This window comes from Podarcis liolepis, assembly GCF_965112155.1.
Source record: "Podarcis liolepis genome assembly, chromosome: 3".
Taxonomy (NCBI): domain Eukaryota; kingdom Metazoa; phylum Chordata; class Lepidosauria; order Squamata; family Lacertidae; genus Podarcis; species Podarcis liolepis.
The window spans coordinates 74,874,466-74,894,178 of record NC_139557.1 but is presented as its reverse complement, the minus strand read 5'-3'; the positions used below and the strand labels follow the sequence as shown (position 1 = coordinate 74,894,178).

Here is a 19,713-nt window from a genome sequence, read left to right as displayed (position 1 = left end):
GAAACTGCACTACAGTGATAGCCGGAGGGGACATTACTTTACCACCGTGGAATGGAACCTAGCATGACAAAAATGTACCCCTATATAGGCTGGCTGTGGGTTGATATTGACATGGCCTTTCCACGTCTTCCACAAAAAGTGAGAGGCTGGCACTAACCACTGTGAATTGCCATCCTCATTGGGTGGTTGATAAGAAGCTGTGAAATAGCTACCACCAAGAAGAAGAAAAACCCCAACCCTATAATTGTTCAGTGAAGTGTCTTTATGATTCTTGCCCGCCCCCTCATATCACTGCCCTCAGTGGAGAAAATTTGCAGGATACTTAATATCCCCCAGTTCCCTTGGGAAGGCTTTGTGGAATTTCTTGCTGAGGGTACTTCAGCACCTCGTGCAAGTGGGGCCATAATTACCAGGCAGGAGTTATTTTTATTAAAACTGCCGATCCACCCGCATCTGAATCGCTCCTCTAAGCCACTAACAGAGAGGTCTGTGTAACTGGGCTGTGCTTTCAAACCTGCCTTTGGAAATTGGCATCTGTGTGGAATGGGTCCCTTGAGCCAAATATAATATAGTGTACTTTATTAAACCACAATAAGCTAATGCTCGAGTAGCTTTAAGAGTCTCTGTTAAACCCACAAGAAGTAGGGAAATTGAGACGTACATCTGACACTGTCCTTAATTTGTGCACTGCACAGTAAGTATCTAGGAAATGAGCAGTCCCTCCTTAGCTTCTAGAATATCCTGCAATGACAGAAGCACAATGATTGTATTAAAGAGAGAGATGATGGTAATTATGGTTCTAAAGTGTCTGCCAGAAAGGATGGAGTGCAGCAGACTTCATATAAACTACTTTACTGAGTGCAGTTTGATTACTAATAGTCTTGGGTCCACTTACAGCATCGAGATCCAGTTACATGATAGCAACCCATTATGGATTAGTTGGATGGTTTCTCCAGAGAGCCACAACGTTGGATGTTAGGTTAATTGAGCACAAGGTGGTGAGCGTCTCAAATTCACTGATGCTGCCCATGCATTCTTCGCAATCAAGCGGACAAAAACTGTGTCCAGTTCTGGGCACCACAATTCAAGAAAGACACTGACAAACTGGAACGTGTCCAGAGGAGGGCAACCAAAATGGTCAAAGGCCTGGAAACGATGCCTTATGAGGAACGGCTAAGGGAGCTGGGCATGTTTAGCCTGGAGAAGAGGAGGTTAAGGGGTGATATGATAGCCATGTTCAAATATATAAAAGGATGTCACATAGAGGAGGGAGAAAGGTTGTTTTCTGCTGCTCCAGAGAAGCGGACACGGAGCAGTGGATCCAAACTACAAGAAAGAAGATTCCACCTAAACATTAGGAAGAACTTCCTGACAGTAAGAGCTATTCGACAGTGGAATTTGCTGCCAAGGAGTGTGGTGGAGTCTCCTTTTTTGGAGGTCTTTAAGCAGAGGCTTGACAACCATATGTCAGGAGTGCTCTGATGGTGTTTCCTGCTTGGCAGGGGGTTGGACTCGATGGCCCTTGTGGTCTCTTCCAACTCGTATGATTCTATGATTCTATGATTCTACAAGAAGAGCCTGCTGGATCAGGCCAATGGCCCATCTAGTCCAACATCCTGTTCTCAAAGTGGCCTGCAGGAAACCAGCAAACAGGATTTGAACCCAAGAACACTCTCCCTTCCTGCGGCTTCCAGGGGCTGGTATTCAGAAGCATTACTACCAATGATGGAGGCAAAGGTTATCCATCATGTCTAGCCATTGATAGCTTTATCTTTGGGTTGCAGAATAACCATCAGATATAAAGCCTAGAACCTTCTGCTGGAAAATTTCCACTCTACTCTGCAGTATGCTCTTGACCATCAAGGTGTAGCTCCATGGCTTCCAAGATAGCTGCAGCTTCTTCCCTGACTCCATGCCTCACAGTCAAGCTGTAGAAGGAAGCAGGGCTGCCTACTTCACATATTCTGGCCTATAACAATGGCCATTTTACATTTCTATTTTATTAGAAAAAGAGGTGCTGGAACTCACCATGAATGCCTCTCTTGTTCTCTTATAATGGCAATCAGTGGCGTAGCGTGGGGGTGCAGGGGGGGCCGGCCGCACCGGGCGCAACATCGGGGGGTTAGGCAAATCCACGGGTTAGGGGGCGCAAATTACTTGCCTTGCCCCAGGTGCTGACAACCCACGCTACGCCACTGATGGCAATGGTGTCTACCTGAGAGGTGCCGGAACTGAGTTCCGGTGAGTTCTGGCTGAAAAAAGGCCCTTACAATGGCAATTATCAAACGTTCCTGAGAGTATTCCTTCTAGAAAAGTCTCTGTGAGTCTCTCCACAAAACAGAGACAGAGAAAATCCATCTCACTTTGTTGTGCTGCAACTTGGATAGTGTGGCGGGAGACAGAAATACAGCAAATTATGTTTGGTAAAAGGGATGGGTCAGTTAAAGTCAAATAAGAAATCGTGTGTGTCTGTTTATGCGCATGTACCTATGTACCTCAGCTTGCATGCCATTAATGAGTTATGTCCAGAAGGGAATGGTTGGACATGGAAATATGCCAAGCCATACCTGCTGCACGTAAAAGCCACCAGAACACTGAATAGGCCAAAACCATCATATAGCAAGGTATTGCTCCGTAAGGATTTCCAGATCAGGCCTGTTTTCTTGGTCTCTAAGCAACAAAGGGACTTGCTCCCCCCCACATAAGAAACAACCCGTGATCTGAAGTGTATATCTGATCTGTACAATCCTTCCACCTTCAGTCATATGAACAGTGGGGTGTAGGGTAACATATGGAATCACTAGAGCTGTTAAGTATATGAACCAGCCCTCTGCCTCTCAGACATGAACTTTATGAGAAGTTCCCAGCATTGCTTGGGTGAGAGGGTTAGGAGGCAATGGGGGGAAATAGGGGATTGGGGGGAGGAATGGAAAGATAGAAATGCAGCGTGCAGCAGGATGAGTGTGTCGAACTGAACAAGGAAAGCATAGAGGAAGGAATCTTCTCTTTCAGGTGGGCTGTCCCAGAAGACAGAAGTGAATTCTTTCAAAAATGAGTCACAAGAAATAAGTCCCAGCAATATGCAAAGAGACAATCTACCAGTTATTTAGCCCTACAAGGTACAGCAGATCATCTCACCTGAGATCCACAAAACCCTAAGGAGAGATGTCTGCATTGTTGGGTGTAAGGTCAACCACTGAGCCAGGTAGTTCTCTGGGACATTTAGTGGCATGATATTAGAGAACAGTGCCTCTAATATCAAGGTCTATTAGTTCCAGTTTAAGTATGCAAGGATTGCAACCCACGTTGCACTGAACACAGCAGGACTAACTTCCAAGTAAAAATGTATTGGATTGTGCCTTTAGATTTTGACTGATAGTGTTTCTCTAACAGGAATCTCTTTCCACAAGCTAGATAGTATTAAAATGAATGGATTTGGGGCCTCTTTCTTTTTTCAAGGATGCACTCAGTGGTCTGGGGGAAAGTGTTCAACAATTTCTGTTTAATTATTAGTGCAGGACTAAAGTGTCTTCACTCCACAGCCAACCCCTACTCTCCTTGGTCAATCATTTTGTTCAGGTTCATAAACCCAGATTCAAAACACCACAGTTTTTATGTGAAAACGAGTGTCCTTGGCTCAGTTTAAAAAGAAATGAAGAAATGCATTCATTTCTTACCATAATACTCTCATTTTAAATGGACACATTCATTTGAATGAAAATATTGTGGTAAGAAATATATGCTTCTCTGTGTTTTTTGGGGGGGCGTTGTGTGTGAAAAAAAGTACATTGGGTTCTATTCTCTGCTTTGCAGGAGTGTTTTGCGAGAGCTACATCCTCCCTCACCGTTTCCACCCTTAAGAGAATTTGACCATTGGGCATCTGCTTGCATTCCCTCTCCCAGCTCCAGCCTTTAACAAGAAGTGACTATTAAGTGAAGTCTGCCCCATGACACCCCACAGTTACAGATGGACGCAAGTTAGCAACAATGAAGCATTCACCCAAGTGCCTGCAAAAATCTCCAAGGCCAGAGCCCAGGCAGCTGAGGAATTCTACAAAACAAGGTTTTCACTGTGGAGTAAGTGGCGAGTTTTTAATCTCCCAGCACACTCGTTCTTCCCAAATGACCTTGGTTTCATCAATCTACCTGTCTGTCTCTGGGAAATTAATGACCTTCAAAAGTAAACACGACTTGAAACCAACAGCAAGTTTTGGTTTTATAAACACTAGAAATGCTCGCTCCACAATGGAGTGTATTTTTCCAAAGCAGCTCCAGGTTGCCCCCCCCTTTCCTTTTAAAGCAGTTTCTAGACCTTACAAGGACTGCTCCTGTGTGGTTTCCATCGATCCAGGAATTCAAGCTGGGCACCTGCTTAAGAGAGTGAGCTTATCATAGAATCATAGAGTTGGAAGAGACCACAAGGGCCATCAAGTCCAACCCCCTGCCAAGCAGGAAACACCATCAGAGCACTCCTGACATATGGCTGTCAAGCCTCTGCTTAACAACTCAGTTTGGATGCTGCAGAAAAGAGAGGGCTGCTGAGTGGAAGAGGCAAACCCTGCTACACCCATCGAGGAGCATTTAGGATGGGGCTCAGTGACTGCTGTACTTAGCCAACATCATGACAGGTTATTTACCTGGTGTATTAATAAATAAACAAACGGAAAAGACGAGCAATAGGAGCTGGCCAGAAGCAGAAACAGGAATAACTCACAAGTCACCCTAAATTAGGGTTGCCACATTCTGAAGGGCACAAACCCAATTTAAGCATATCCGGTGCCGTGGTGCAAAGATCACTCTGGCGCCCCCCCTTTCCCAGAGTTTTGGACCTTTTTTTAGGGCTGGAGGAGGCAGGCAGCGGCTGGGGGGTGGCTCCTCTGGTGGGGAAGAGGCGGAGGCTGGACGCAGCGCCTCCCGGCTCAGCTGGCTGCTTCGTGCCACGATGGCCATGGCAGGCAGCACACTGAGCGAGCAGGACTGCTCCGAGCGAGCGAGGGCGTGTGTGCCACTCCTGCTGGCTCGGTTTTTTCCCTTTTAGCCTTCTGGCGCCCCACAGAATTCGGTGTTTGCAGGCTAAAAGGGAAAAAACTGAGTCAATGCTCGGCGGGAGCGCTGCACGCACCCTCGCTCACTCAGTGCGCTCGTTTGGTGTTCCCCGGACTCTTGCCTGGCGCCCTCCAGGAATTGGCGTTGTGGCTCCCTGTGCCACTAGCCTCTATGGGTAAGACGGACCTGCACCCTACCATCACCCCGCATCTCCGTCGCTAGCCCCCTCCCTGCCACTAACCCCTTCCTCACTCGCCTGCTCTCCCCTTCCATCCCTCCCCTCTCTTAGGGTGGCCATATTGACAGACCTACCCTTCCCACGGAGGCTCCCGCTTGCTGGTGCTGGGGGTGACTCCGGGCCATTGAATGGGCTCCACTATGGGCTCCTTTTCAGGCCTTCGGCCTCTAACTGGCCACCAGCAAGGTCGTATCCAGGATCAGGCCAGGGCAGGGAGTCTCTCTGATCCTCCTTGGGCCTTCCCCAGCAGTAGCAGCGACCCCAAATGGCTGCTGAAGCCACGTCAAAGAGGAAGCTGCAGGCAGGACTGGAGAGGCCATGGAACTGCTGCTGTTGCTGCTGCAACCACCAGCCACATCCCATCCAACACGGCTTGTGCAGCTGTTGGGGGCAGCTGCCACTGCTGCTAGGAAAGGCCAGGCAGGACCAGAGAGGCCACGGAGAGACGAGCCTCACTGCCTGGGCCTGATCCTGTATACGACCATGCCACTGGCCACTTGGAGACCAAAGGCCTGAATGGGAGAGGTGGCTCCATTGCCTAGCTGCTCAGCGGCCCCGAGTCACCCCCGGCACCAGCAATTTGGAGCCTCATGCAAACAGGGTCCAGGGAGACAGCACAGCCAGGAGCGGGCACTGGAAAGGGGCAGCGGCACTCCAGACTCTGCTGTGGCACTTCTGTTTCCGGGGCACAGATGCAGCACATGAAGGCGGCAGAGAGTGGCTGACTCTGAAGAGAGCCTGCCCTCTCCCACCCTTCGGTGGTATGCACATGCCCCTAACCCCCCCCCCCAATAATAATACCCCCCAAAAAAACAGACATTTCATTTAAAAATAAAAAATCTGCCCAGATGGGCATACTGGCCCCCAAAACCAGGACATGTCCAGGAAAAGCTGGACATATGGCAACCCTACCCTAAATGCCTTTCGGCCCTCATGAAGCCTCTTTGGCTGCACAGATTGTTTGTGTGACAATAGCCAGTTTTAAATGGGTTGTTGCATAAATTCATTTCCATGTAAATTCATCAGTGAAGGCACTGATTTTATCAAACATTTCAATATTTTTTAAAAAATAATTGTACGGAAAAGTTGAGTGCCTATTGCTGTTTGGTGTCAGTGATACATTGCTCCTTATTTCTAGACTTTTGTTCTTGCATTGATGTGGCAGATGGCATGAAATGGAAAGCTTTGTTGAAGCTGCCTGATCAGCTGTAAATTAATGCCTAGCAAGTTGGGTTTAGTCCAGGCAGGGGCTAAGGAGGGAGACGTGCACTTAAGTTTCAACATAACAAAGCAACTTTATACTGGGTCTGATTGATGGTGCCTCTTCAAGGTATCAGACTGAGGTCTCTCCCTGAGGTCCTTTTGACTGGCAATGCCAGCACTGGAACTTGAGCGATATATGCTGCACATCATCATAGAAGTGGGAAATACAATATGCTGAGCACTAGTGAGCAGTATGTAGCTGTGATACAGGAGGGTTGAATAGGTGCACATCTGTGCTTGAATTAGAGCAGCCCCAGTTCAAGGTGAGCACAGCTCCCTCTCATGGGCGAGGGCAAAAGGGCAGTAGTACAGAGCTAGCGCCAGCTGCAAAAACTGGCATTTTCGAGTGGAAAGGCCACAGGCCTGCCTGATTTTTACATGCACCTGAAGAGTCATTATTAAGGGTTCCACATGATGCTTCCCTCGCTTCTACAAGGCAGAGGGCATTTTGCATGCCTGGGCTTAGGTTGTGGAACACCTTCCCCATTACAATTAAGTGAACTCCTTTTGTGCATTGCTTCTGACGCCTTCTTCACTCTCTCCCAATTACACGGGGTTTATCTGATGCAGACTGCATTGATGCAATGCAGACCGCATTGATTATAGTGCATCACTCTTTAGGTGTTAAGTATTTTATGTCGCTTTATGTATATATGCTCATATAATATTGATCACCTAGAATTGCCCTTTCAGGCTTTTTGAGTAATTGGCATGCTATCCCCCCACCCCGAGAAATGGCCACATACTCCGAGGGTTATAAAATATTAAGTATAGGTGGCACCAAACAACTAGTTTATTTTTCAACTAGAAATGCAAGTTTTTTGCCAACGTACAAGGAAACATTCCTGAATGTTTCTGATGTTTCCCTTTTCAAGCCGTTTCTCCTCTTCCTTCAGGGCACCCTATTGTTGAGCTTTTCAGAACATTTTGATAAATAGATTTCAACAAGAGGACCAACCATGGAGAAGGAGAGTTCGTGAGGCTTCAGATTATGGTGCCACCAGCAGAAACCGGCACCACCTCACTAAGCACAAGTATGCAAAATAATCTGCCTGCTTGGCAGGATCTGGCTCAGAGCCAGTTGGCTTAAGTTTTAGCTAGGATAAAACAGAGGTGACACTTACTGGCAAACTAGAGCATTTGAAGAACTTTCAGGAACTCTCTGTGCAAATGAAGGCAAGGTTACCTTTATACGTGCAGTGGATTTCTGGCTAATGTAGATTTCTATTATCTTTGGAGCTTAGCAATAGGTTGTAGACACTAATTCATTTACAGCACAGTCATACACAAGTCTCACTGCATTTGATGGGGTCAGTGGCAGACTTTGGGCTTTCAAATTTCAGCGACACACTGTGCGAAGCCAAAATTTGGTGCCCTCCTCCCTTCCCTCTCACCTTCCATTCTACATCATTGTGGCGGGACTCCCTACTGCACCATCTCAGCTCTGGAGTCATCTTAATTTTTGGTCTCATGAGTTTCCATATCCACAACCATTTTCTAGGAGTGATATGCACAGTACCTCACTACCTCAGGCAAAAGATGGTTTAGTACCTCCTCATTCCACATACAGAAGGCAGATGTATAGGCAGCCTCACTTCAACACTGGAGATCGGACAGCACATCCTACAACACCTGGGGTGTGTGTGTGTGTTTTGCTGCTGTTCCCATTTCCTATCTGTCACCCAAGACACCCTCCTCACTCTGCGTAATGGTAGGAAATGTCCCACACAATATTTTTAAGTCAGGCTTGCAAATGCCCATTGGTCTGCCCACCCTGGCAAGAGAGAACTGCACACAGGCACAGAAGCTTTCATAAGATGGAAGGCAGTTGGCTCATTTTTTCCTTCTAAGACACCAATTCTTCCTTCACCCAAATGACTAATAATTGTGGGCAGGAGAGTTGTCATTACAAACCGAAACCAATTGATGTTAATTTATATAGTGCCTAGCATTTTCTAGTTGCTATACACAGATTTAAAAAATAACACCAGCCCTGCAATTGTGCAAGACATATCACAAAAGAAAAAGATATAGGGAGGGAAGAGGAAAACTAGCAACCAGGTATCAAATTACATAACGACCAGATTTACTTTCTTTACCAAAAAAAAAAAAACCAAACACACACACACACACATACTTTGTACCCTCCAATTACATAATGACCAGGGGGGTTTTTTTACATTTTTTTACACATACACATACTTTGGACCCTCCCCTTTTAGCATCCATAGGCATTTTTAGATTTCACTATAGAAATACTTTTTGCAAGTAACTATGAACAAACACAGTGCGTAAGAAAAACAAAAGTTATTTGTCCTGAAACCCTAGATCCTATTCATTAAAAACCACCAATGAAATGGAAATACAATGGGCCTTCAGGAAATTGACTATTGACAACCAAGGATCTTTGGCAGTCTTTGGCCATTCCTCATGAGCTGACACACAGTATTGCTCCCTGGAAAACCATGCCAAGGGCACTGTGGTTGAATGGAATCCAAGACCTCATTATATTAAATGGTACTCTAGAGCCATTTCTCATCATTTCCTCTCCTATCCCTAATGTGGAAAAAAATGCCCTTTCAAAGATTGCAGGTATACTCTTGTACTTCAGAGAGAAATCTCTATTAGTGCTTTATAGATACGGGATTCGTCAACTACTAAAAGTGCTCAATTAAACAGCTGCATTAAGTTTAGTCTATAACCCTGCATATGCACTAGGATCTTATAGGCCTTGTGCCTTATGAAGTCAATGAGAAAGTTCTGAGAAGAATGGCTTTCTCAAGGAACATGCCTAGAAAATATACATACATACATATACATACACACACACAGCAACACAGCTGACCAGTTTTGACAGCTGTTGAATAGAAGGGATGAATTTTGAAACCCTGAGCACTTGACATACTTAATTCCCATCACTGATGAGCTGCAAGGAACGTATCCTGGCCTGCATTCTTGCTACTGTTAGGCTTGGCTAGTGTTTCCTTGTTTACGGTATCATTTGTTGGACTGACTTGCTTTAAGTTGCTAATTTAGCTGATGTAAGCTGCCATAGGTGAAACATGGAAATGAATGCTATTCAGTCAGTTCTGCATTTATGTGTTACTTGCATGCTTCCCACAGGTATCTGGTTGGCCACGGTTGAGAACAATCTTTGGCCAGGAGATTGCTTGTGTTCTTAATGGTAGTATATTTATACATGATGAATAATAAATACTTTTTGGATATGTTACTTTAAGCACTTTATGGATCCTTTGCCAGATATTAACTATAGACATGGCCCAACTTCAAAAGTGAGGGTTTTTTGAGTTCCCCAGTTTCAACAGGAGAGTTAAACATATGTTTATATATTTCGCATTGAAATCAATGGAACCATCTAGATGCAGGAAAATGTTCAATGAATGTTGTCATAGGGATAACATGAACAAAACTATGAGTTAGGTTTCTTTTCTGGAACCACCAATTTTTAGAGGGATGGGAAACCCCTTTTTATTCCTCTTTAGCTCAGGAGGTTACCATATAAATACAGAAGAACAAAAAGGCATTCATCTTTTTCTCCCTTCCATTTCCCATGGTAACTCGTAAAAGAATACAGCTGCAGAGAAGAGAAACTTCTGCAAACCATTTTTTATTAGTGCATTAGTTTAATAGCACAGTAGGCCTTTATCTGATGTGTTTAATTGCATCCAGCCTGAAAAAAACAAGCACATCTTTTGGAATGATGCTTGTTCCTTCCCCTCCCCACCTCACAGTCTAAGGCACCATCTATGCTTTCAGCCTCATTTGCTTACTAAATAGAAATAAAATTCATATATTGATAATTTCACCCAAGTATTCATGCAAAGCCAGCTTTTAAGCTTGCTAATCTCTGAATTTAATACTATACATAATATTTCCAAAGAAGGTCAACTCAGGCTCGAGGGGAAACTTTTAAGGCCCACAGCATTTGCATACAAACTCGCCTGCATAATAAACGTGTGCTTTTTCTTTTGAAACTATGTAAAGTAATACTTAAAACTCCGTAACACAACCAGTAATTTAAACATGTGATTGTTCGCTGGTTGTAACTAATTGGTTGCATCATAAAAGATGTAATCCTCTTACTTTCACACATCTTAACAGGGAGGAAAAAATGTGCAACGTGACAAGGAAGCAGTCGCTCTGACGTTCAAAGGCTCAAGCAGATGCTCTGTTACATTCGGAAATAGCACATACTTAATGACTTTAAAAGTAAGTGAAATATTCAGGCAGATTCTTGTGGATTTCAAGTCTGGCTGCCACTCAGGACTCAGGTCCCTGCTATGCAAGCAATATTAGCCTTCCCGTTTGGACTAGGATGGAAATTGTAGCATGTCAAATGAACACATTCTCAACTATGTTATGAAGCATTCTCAACGGCGTGACTAGCAAAGGTTAGATTCTGTAATTTGGTGATATAATTTCTTCTTATAACTTATAATGCAGTTTTTGTTGTGCGTTTGTCACCTTTGCTAGAATGTAAGTATCTATTCACAAAATTTATATTAATCCCTTCATTCTGCAGTCATGTTCTGGACAAAGCTATTTTTTCCCATGTGGCCACAAGGCTTAGGAAAAGGTTCCCGTTGCTTCCACTGGAAACAGGGGCAAACTTTGGGCCCTCAAATTTCATCACCACCCTGTGTGATGCTAAAAAACTGGAGCCCTCCCTCTTGTGTTCCATTCGGCATCATTGTTGCAGTGCCCCCTGTGCTGACATCACCCTGTGAGGCCAAACTGGTTCACTACCCTAAAACTGCTTCTGCTGAAAACAATGGGAGGAAAGGGGGGAAGAGAGATTGACAGCAACCTCCTACCCAGGTTGACTCAGAACTAAGTCCTACTGAATTCAATGGGGTTTAATCCCAAGTAAATGAGTTAGGATTGCAGCCGAGAAACTATGGGGCATGTCTAAATTTATCCCCTCTTTGTGGGCATATCAGAGGACTAGGACAACTTTGGGTTCTTTGGCTTCCAACCGTTTCCCAGATTTCCCTGGTACTCTCCCAAACTGTCCCAACACATCTTCCCTTTGGCTCTCCTGCTTAGCCCCGACTTGGTACCAGATACTGAGTTCTCAGAGAACAAACTAGGAACTTCACAGGTCAAGGACCTTGAACAGCAGGCAGAACTGGTGCTGAGAATTTTCTTAAGGGGCTCTGCAGGGGGAGACCTGCTGAAGAACCCCTGAAGATGTCAGAGTAGGAGCTGGAGCTATAGTTAGAGTGTGGACTAGGAGGCCAGAGCAGTGTTTGAAACTCCCATTGTTCTAGGTGCATTTTGCAACAGAAAATTTCATTAGCGTGAGCAGTTTCTGAGCTCTGGGCACAGTACTGTGCCCAAGGTTTCAGATTACAACTGCAGAGTGGAAGGAAAGGAGGACCTTTTTCTGCCTCCCCACTTCCAGCTACTTCCTGAAGACTGGAAAAGAGGCCCTCTTGAGAATATCAGAGGGGTGGGGAAAGGACTAGACCATGTGAAAAATGAACATAATATTTTAGCTGCAGTTGATTCATTTTCAGCTTTGTATTCTTGTTATTAAAAAAGTGCAGCTAGACATTCCGTTGTTGTGCCCATAACCAAGTTTAAGGTGCCATTTAACTCCTAGCTTTCATATCTTGGTTTCTAACACTGGGCCAGAGTATATAAAGTATTATTTTCTTGAGTCTCCCAGTTGTTGGAAACAACACAGTCTGCACTCATTGTTCCTTATTCTAGTTTCCCCTTCTTGGTACCTTCCCTGAACTCACTGTGGTATGGACCTTGGCATGTTGCCTGACTTTGCCTTTGAATCTTGTTTTGGACATAGACTGATTTTATGGGCTTGACCTTAAGTTTGTTTGGAATATACTGCACCTGCCATCCTGCCCTCGTTTGTGAGTGTTTGGTAAGAGGCTTATACCTCCTAGGACTGGGACCCTAGTCCCAGAGGACACCTGATGGAGCCCCACATTGGTCCTACTGACAATGGGCACTGACATTGGTTGGGCTGGGGCATAGGAGACTTCTGCAGTAGCAGGGAGGGGGGGAGAGACCTTACATCAGTAAGATCTCCAACATTTGAGTCCTGTCTCCAACATCAGAGAGGGATGTCCAATATATCCAATGACCCCCTACAATGCTCTTCCGGGGGCCTTAGCATTGCACCATTAATATCTCATCTTGTAATCACACACATAGAGGAGGGAGTGGAAGAATGGTCAATAGCCACAAGGCAGTGTTGTCAGCAATCCCCGGAAGAGATAAGTGTTACAATTACATGTTCATAGTGCAACCTTTGTTCATAAAGGAATCATCACTGCAAGTTACAAACACATAATTCTCCCCGAATTTTGCATTCTCCTTGACCAACACTAATTAAGACTATAGCAAGAGTCCTGTTTAATCCAGCATTTTTTTCTCACAGATGCCTACAGGAAACCCATATGCAAGACATGAGCACGTTAATTCGTTTAGCCTATCACATAATATATTTAAATTGTTATTCATCTCTCTGGTAAGCAACTGGTGAAGTATGCAAATACTTTCACCAATGCCTAAATGAAGAATGATGACCTCATTAGAAATATTTAGTGTGGTTGGCACATTCTATGTGGCTGGTGCCGAGGTGTGCCTTGTAAATTGTGGGGAGTGGAGGGCTGAATCAAGCCCATAAAATCATGTGTGCAGACTTCTCCTCAGAAAAGTAAATTGTAAAACTGGCATGTCCAGTGACTGCAAATATTAATGCTGAAATTGCCCAGACTGAAGGACTTAAGAGTTATGAAGTCAGGGGGAAAGATTTCATAATGATTATATCCTACTATTGGACAGTGAATGAGAAGGAGAGGAAGAGAGAAGCATTTTTCACAACTGAGTTTTCAAAATATTATGCCATTCCAAGTTCAGCTTGACTTGACCAGGCTTTGCCCTGGTGGAACAATGAGCCTAGCAGCCTTTGGCTGCAGTCGGGAGATATTTAATCTAGTGACCTCTTTGATGCAACTTATCCTGGAACAAATGATTTCATGCTTGCTGCTTTTGTAGGTAGGCAGTAAACCACTCAGGGGTTGAAGAATGATTAGGAACTTGGCACTTCTTATAAGTTACTCAGGAAAACCTCAAGGTCTATCTGTGTAATAGGTACGATGCTCATGCTCTCAATTTTATAAAAGGTTACATATAAATAGAAAGTATGTAACTAGTGGGTACATTGTCCTACAATAACATCAATAACCAAGTACTTACAAGCCAGAGGTTGCCAAGGGTAAGCAACTTAAATGAAGGAGAACTCAGATACATGTTCCATTCACCACTTCATAGCAATTATGAGTTCATGTTGCAGCAGTGGTTAGGGAATGGTCTGATAATAATTGTAGTGCAAGCCCAGAAGGGTAGAATTTAAACAAGCATTGTTCTTCTAAAGTTCAGAACCTAAACCCCAAAGAAATTACCAGGTAGGAACAGAGAGGTTGGAAAACTTTTGTTAATCATGCCTTTGGAAAAAAAATTAAATTCTGAATGCGGTTACAACATTACTGCTGCTATAATAGGAGGATGCTTCTGGTAAAGTAGTATCAGGAAGGGTGAAAAGAAGTGTGAAATTTGGCAGCTTCTCATGGCATCTTACAAAAGTCAGTAGTAAGATGTTTAAGATGAAGTTGGGACCGTGGTTGGCATTTTCCAATGAAGGTCAGTCCAGGCCTGCTCACCATTTATGTTTCACTTAAATAAACCAAGGACTGAAATGAATATCGTCTGAATCCCTGGAGACCCATTGCCAGTCAGTGTAGAGAATAGTGAGCTAGGTAATCTGAGCAGCAGGAAAATGGAAATCACTTCTCTTGAATGCCAACCACTGCCAACCCATGTAGACAATACTGGTCTAGGTGAACCAACGGTCTGACTCATTACAAGGCAACTTCCTTTGTTTCTATAAGCAAAGTCTAATTTAACATTGTTCTGAGTACTTTACAGAGCAGGGGCTGTATACCAGCACAATTATTGGTGAGTTTTCACATGTGAATTTTGCACTATACTAGCTCCTGACATGGAACTTCTTTTAAATTGTTGTTTCCTTGTTCAGGAGAGGTTGGCCACACTTCTCTTGTCACTGGTGAACTCTCCTCATTGCTACTGGGGATGTTCCCTCCTCATTCTCAAATGCAAGGTTTTTTTGTTTGGGGAAGGGAGGTTCTGACAGGGAAAATGTTCTCAATGAAAACTATTCTTTTTTAATCCCCAAAGCCCCAAATTATTTTTAAGACAAGCCCATCTAATAAAATAAAATAAAATAAATTCATAAGATGAAGCCTGAATTCCAAAGAGCGCTTTGTTCAAAATAGGTGGCACAGTAGAAACATTGTTAAAACATCCAAAGGTCAGTCATGTGCTTGTCTCCTTTGAAACAATAAATGCAGAGATTTTATCTACTTCCTTTGAGCGTAAACTGAGCTTGGCATTGTAATGATGGCGTAAATCATTTCTTGTGCTGGAGAAGACAAAAGGATGTGCATTATGCTGTGGAATATTTAGCTTTGTAACATCCAAACCTACTGTTTGTGTTCAGGGATCCATTTTGGGAATTACTGACCTAGATGTTGAGTTTCACGTGTACAGTAAAAATTGGATTATGCTCCATTGGTACTAATAGCAGATTTCATTTGATTTCCATGACAGTAGAAGCAAGATCCAACACAGCAAATATCAGTACAACTTCTCTTACACTCACCTTAACAAGTGATGTCCAAACTGGAAACCTGGCATAGCAATTATTCCACCTACTTTTGCTTTGGGACTCAAGATAGTGGAGTCTCTCTCCCCAGGTTAATTCAGTGAACAAACACCCTAGCTAAACACCATTTATTATACACTGACCTTGAAGCTGGCGCCCTTTGAACAAATCTTTTGTTTTGCTTGGATGAGCTCTGGCACTGTTATCACATTTGGGTTGCTCATATCTGAAGGGAGAACAGGAAGAAGAAAAGACAACAAGGTAAAGTCAATTTAATTTGCAAAATCTATCACATCATAAATGATGTAGTCACACTGAAGTTTGGCAGAGTGCTCAGACTCAGGCGTTCCTCTAAAATTGCAGCCACACATCTGCACAAATGCCAAATAAAGCACATGCTAGAAAACCATTAATTAAGACTCATGCCATTCCCTGAGATAAGCACTGCTGAGCAATTTCAGCGGGGGGGGGGGGAGGGGACATTTCAAAAATGGGTCTAGAAAATGCTTGTGCCTGATCTCATGAGACTGTATAGCAGTTTCCTCTCTCTTAGGTAAATCTCTAGTACAACCATTTTCCCTTGTGCATCTATAAGAAACTGGGCTTGCAGTATGCTATGAATCTGCTGCTATCTCCCATTTAAAATGGCCCTTTTGTCTTCTGTTTAAGGCAAGTTAACATGCCCAGTTCCTTCACAATTCTCAGCAAGCCCCTTGCTGAGGCTTTGATACAAGTGTACTCACTGGCTGTGATTTGGGTGTCAGTGTTATAGCTGATCCATTTGCAGTTGCTGTGAGATTTACTTCTCCTTTAAAAATGTCAGTGTTGAGAAAACAAGATTTGCAAAGAAAATGACAGATGCTTTAACGCTCAACTGATTATTAATTAATTATCTGGAAGGAATGATGCCAAACAACTAAGACCCACTGTGCATATATATGTGTGTGTGGTGTGTGTGTGTGTGTGTGTGTGTGTGTGTGTATTTCTCTCAAATACACAAAGAGAGTGGAGCAGGAAGTTTGCTGTTAAACTAACACCAACTACATGGTGATGGAATTACAATGGTTTGGGGATTCATATGAGCTACACCAAAGGAGAAAGGAGTTTGAATATACCTCAGGCACTAGAAAACCACCAACAAATAATACTCAGATTTATCTGTGATGTACTTTCTTTGAAGATTCCCTCCAGTTTTCAAGAGTAATATAACTGAATGATGTCTGTGAAAGGTGGGTGAAAAATGAACTATGGATTCAGATGGGCACTTTTTCCTGTTGTGTAGTGACTTCCGGATTCACCACAAGATGGACTCAAAATGGAGCAGTCTTTCTAGAAAAGTCCCATTGTATGATGGACTCCTCCTCAATATAAAGTTTTGGGGTGTTTGTGTTCCTGCTTGGCTTTGTTACATTTCCTGTGCTATTGAACTCAACAATATAAAGAACCTAGTGCTTGAACATGATTGATCTGGTTTCTCCATTGTTGATTTGGTACCACCCAGGCAATTGGGCTTTTTACCCAGTCATGCTAGGGAGTGTAATTTTTCCACTACACTCAAAATGAAAACTCCTTTCAAAGACATCGTAACAAATCATAGAGTGCTTGGGCGCCATGCTAGCCATGAGAAAAATGACTGGTTGGAATGAAATAGTCCCCGCCTTCATTGTTTAATTTATCTTCTCATTGTCAGTGAGAAACCAGCCATTTCTGAAACTGGCTTATAGCCCATCAGATACAGATTGCTCCAGGAAGGTGCAATGCAATTTCATGCTCAGATGAGTGTGTGTCCTGTGGGTGAAAAAGACACCTTTAGAGTAGGGAGAACAGAAGCTGTTTTGATGGCAAGCTTTCGATGGAGTGGATGGTAATTGATGATACATGACCTCTTTTAACCAGCCAAGTAAAGAATGAAAGAGAAATCTTTGAACTGGGTGCACTAATGTAGCATCTGGCAATTGGCCTGAACGCAGATTAATCTGATACCCCATCCTGCATTCTTCCCTTCTCTTTCTCTCTCTGCCTCCAGATTCCCCACAGCAAGTGGCATTTCATGCTTAGATTTTGTTCTCTCTCTCTCTCTCTCTCTCTCTCTCTCTCTCTCTCTCTCTTTTACCAAGTCCAGATTTATGAGGGATTGTACTTAGCAACTGCCTATGTCTTATACAGAATAGCACACTGTTGGCAAATAAATCAGTTTGCTAGAAGAGGAAAGAGAGGTGCACATTATATTTATTTATTATAAACCCCACTATTTCTTCTATCTAGGAGCTTAGATTGGCACACATACGGCTCCCATCCAATGCTCAGGCCTGCTAAGCATCTGCTGTTGAGCCCCATCCTGCACCTTCAGATCCTTCTATGCATTCTCTTTGTAAACAGGGGTAATGGTGGCTGCACCAGCAGTTGCAGGAAGAGTACAAACTGCAATATTTATTACGGTAGCTCTCCCAACCTGGAGGGCTGTATTTTTTTAGAAAGTAAAGCTGATGTAATCAAAATTCAGACAAGAGTGCAAAGGCTACACAAGACATACATCCCATGAAGAGATGTGAAGGGGGGGGGGGAGAGGAGGCTAATAATAATAATAATAATACAGTGGTACCTCGGGTTACATACGCTTCAGGTTACATAGGCTTCAGGTTACAGACTCCGCTGACCCAGAAATAGTGCTTCAGGTTAAGAACTTTGCTTTAGGATGAGAACAGAAATCGTGCTCCGGCAGCACGGCAGCAGCAGGAGGCCCCATTAGCTAAAGTGGTGCTTCAGGTTAAGAACAGTTTCAGGTTAAGTATGAACCTCCGGAACGAATTAAGTACTTAACCCAAGGTACCACTGTAATAATAATAATTTATTTATACCCCACCCATCTCGCTGGGCTTCCCCAGCCACTCTGGGCCTAGAAAATGAAAAGAGTGATAGCAGAGCTACCTTTTAAATTCAAAGTTCACAGCATTGCCATACGTCTGGAATTTCCCAGAATATGTCAGTTGGAAATATGGCAACCCTAAAGTTTAAGACTACAGTCCTATGACCCTGGGAGGGTGTCCGAGGGCCCACAGGCTACATTGGCTCTCCCTCTCTGACAATGGAAACATCCATGGCCCAGACCCTACCAGTTTCAGAGCTTCAAAGGACTGCTGAGATAAAATTTGGGGGGTTGTCATATAATCTGTTTCAACAAAGCCGCCAAAGGGTTTTGTAGTACCTCAAAGCTTTTAAAAAATAGTTTTGAGGTACACAAGACTCTTCATATTTCAGTCATGAGTGTAGGCTTTCATCTGCAGAAAGAAATGACAACTTTCAGGAAAAAACTACTTTATCTCAAGTCAGACCATTGGGACCATCTAGCTCTGTAGGGGCTACAATGATGGGCAGCGATTTCCCAGGGATATTTTTGCAGCCCTTTCTGGTGATGGGAGGAACTGAACTTGGGAGTCTTTTGCAGCCAAAGTATGCGCTCTACCCAGTGGCGTAGCGTGGGTTGTCAGCACCCGGGGCAAGGCAAGTAATTTGCGCCCCCTAACCCGTGGATTTGCGCCCCCTAACCCCCAGATGTTGCGCCCGGTGCGGCCGGCCCCCCCTACACCCCCCACGCTACGCCACTGGCTCTACCAAGGGGCAATAAAGTCCTCCTCCGACTGAGAGTTTGAAATTCATTTTGAACAATGAATGCCTATTCTGGCCTTCTAAAACTGATTCTCTCAAAAACATTGTTTTGTATAGGAAGAAGAAAAAGATCGGTCTTTTAAACCACTTGTGCTTGCATCAAGTGAAACATGCTGCCTTGGCTTTTGGTGGGCTTCCATACAAGCATTCCTAAAGAAGCCCAAGCCCACATTGTTTCCTTTGGAAAGCGATACTTTGCTTGCCTGCATCTGCTAAACATGGCCCACAACTCTTCCCCGCATTTCTGGCTCTGCTGAAATTCATGAACTTCAACTTACTATTTAACAACATGTTAAAAATACATTTCTTCTTTCTACTGCTTCCAGCACTGTTGCTCCATTGAAGTTAATCATGTGAAAATGGGCTGAGGGGACTGTTTCTGGGAAATAATGGAAATGTTTCTGAGGTTATATTTCTTTTCTTACAGGGATCCTGGCAGGTCTGATTTTTCTTTCCTTTACTACCAGACAGCAAGTGATTGCATTTTCTCATATATATGCCACATTTTGCTACCCAAAGTGCTTTATAATCTTATTTTATCATTTACAGGCCAATTTTTTCCTATTCAGATTGCTTTACAGTCTTGTAGCTTCTTGCGTTTACCCTGTGAGGTTCGCAAATGTTGTTTCAATTTCACAGTAGGGGACTGAAGTTGAGAGACGGTGATTGGCCCAAGGCCATACACAGAGTCCATAAGTAAGCTGAGATTTTTACTAATGTCCAAACATAGTCTTGCATTGCCACAGCACATGGGTCTGACATTAATATA

At 43.7% G+C, this 19,713-nt stretch overlaps 1 protein-coding gene across 2 annotated transcripts in view; it reads right to left on the bottom strand.

The window, feature by feature from the left end:
- SMOC2 (SPARC related modular calcium binding 2) overlaps positions 1-19,713 on the bottom strand; it is a 133,251-nt gene that overhangs the window by 20,606 nt on the left and 92,932 nt on the right. For both annotated transcript variants that reach the window (XM_083496559.1, XM_083496560.1), the window contains one exon: positions 15,422-15,504. In XM_083496559.1, coding sequence (XP_083352685.1) covers positions 15,422-15,504 — 83 coding nt within the window. The remainder of the gene's footprint in view (positions 1-15,421; positions 15,505-19,713) is intronic.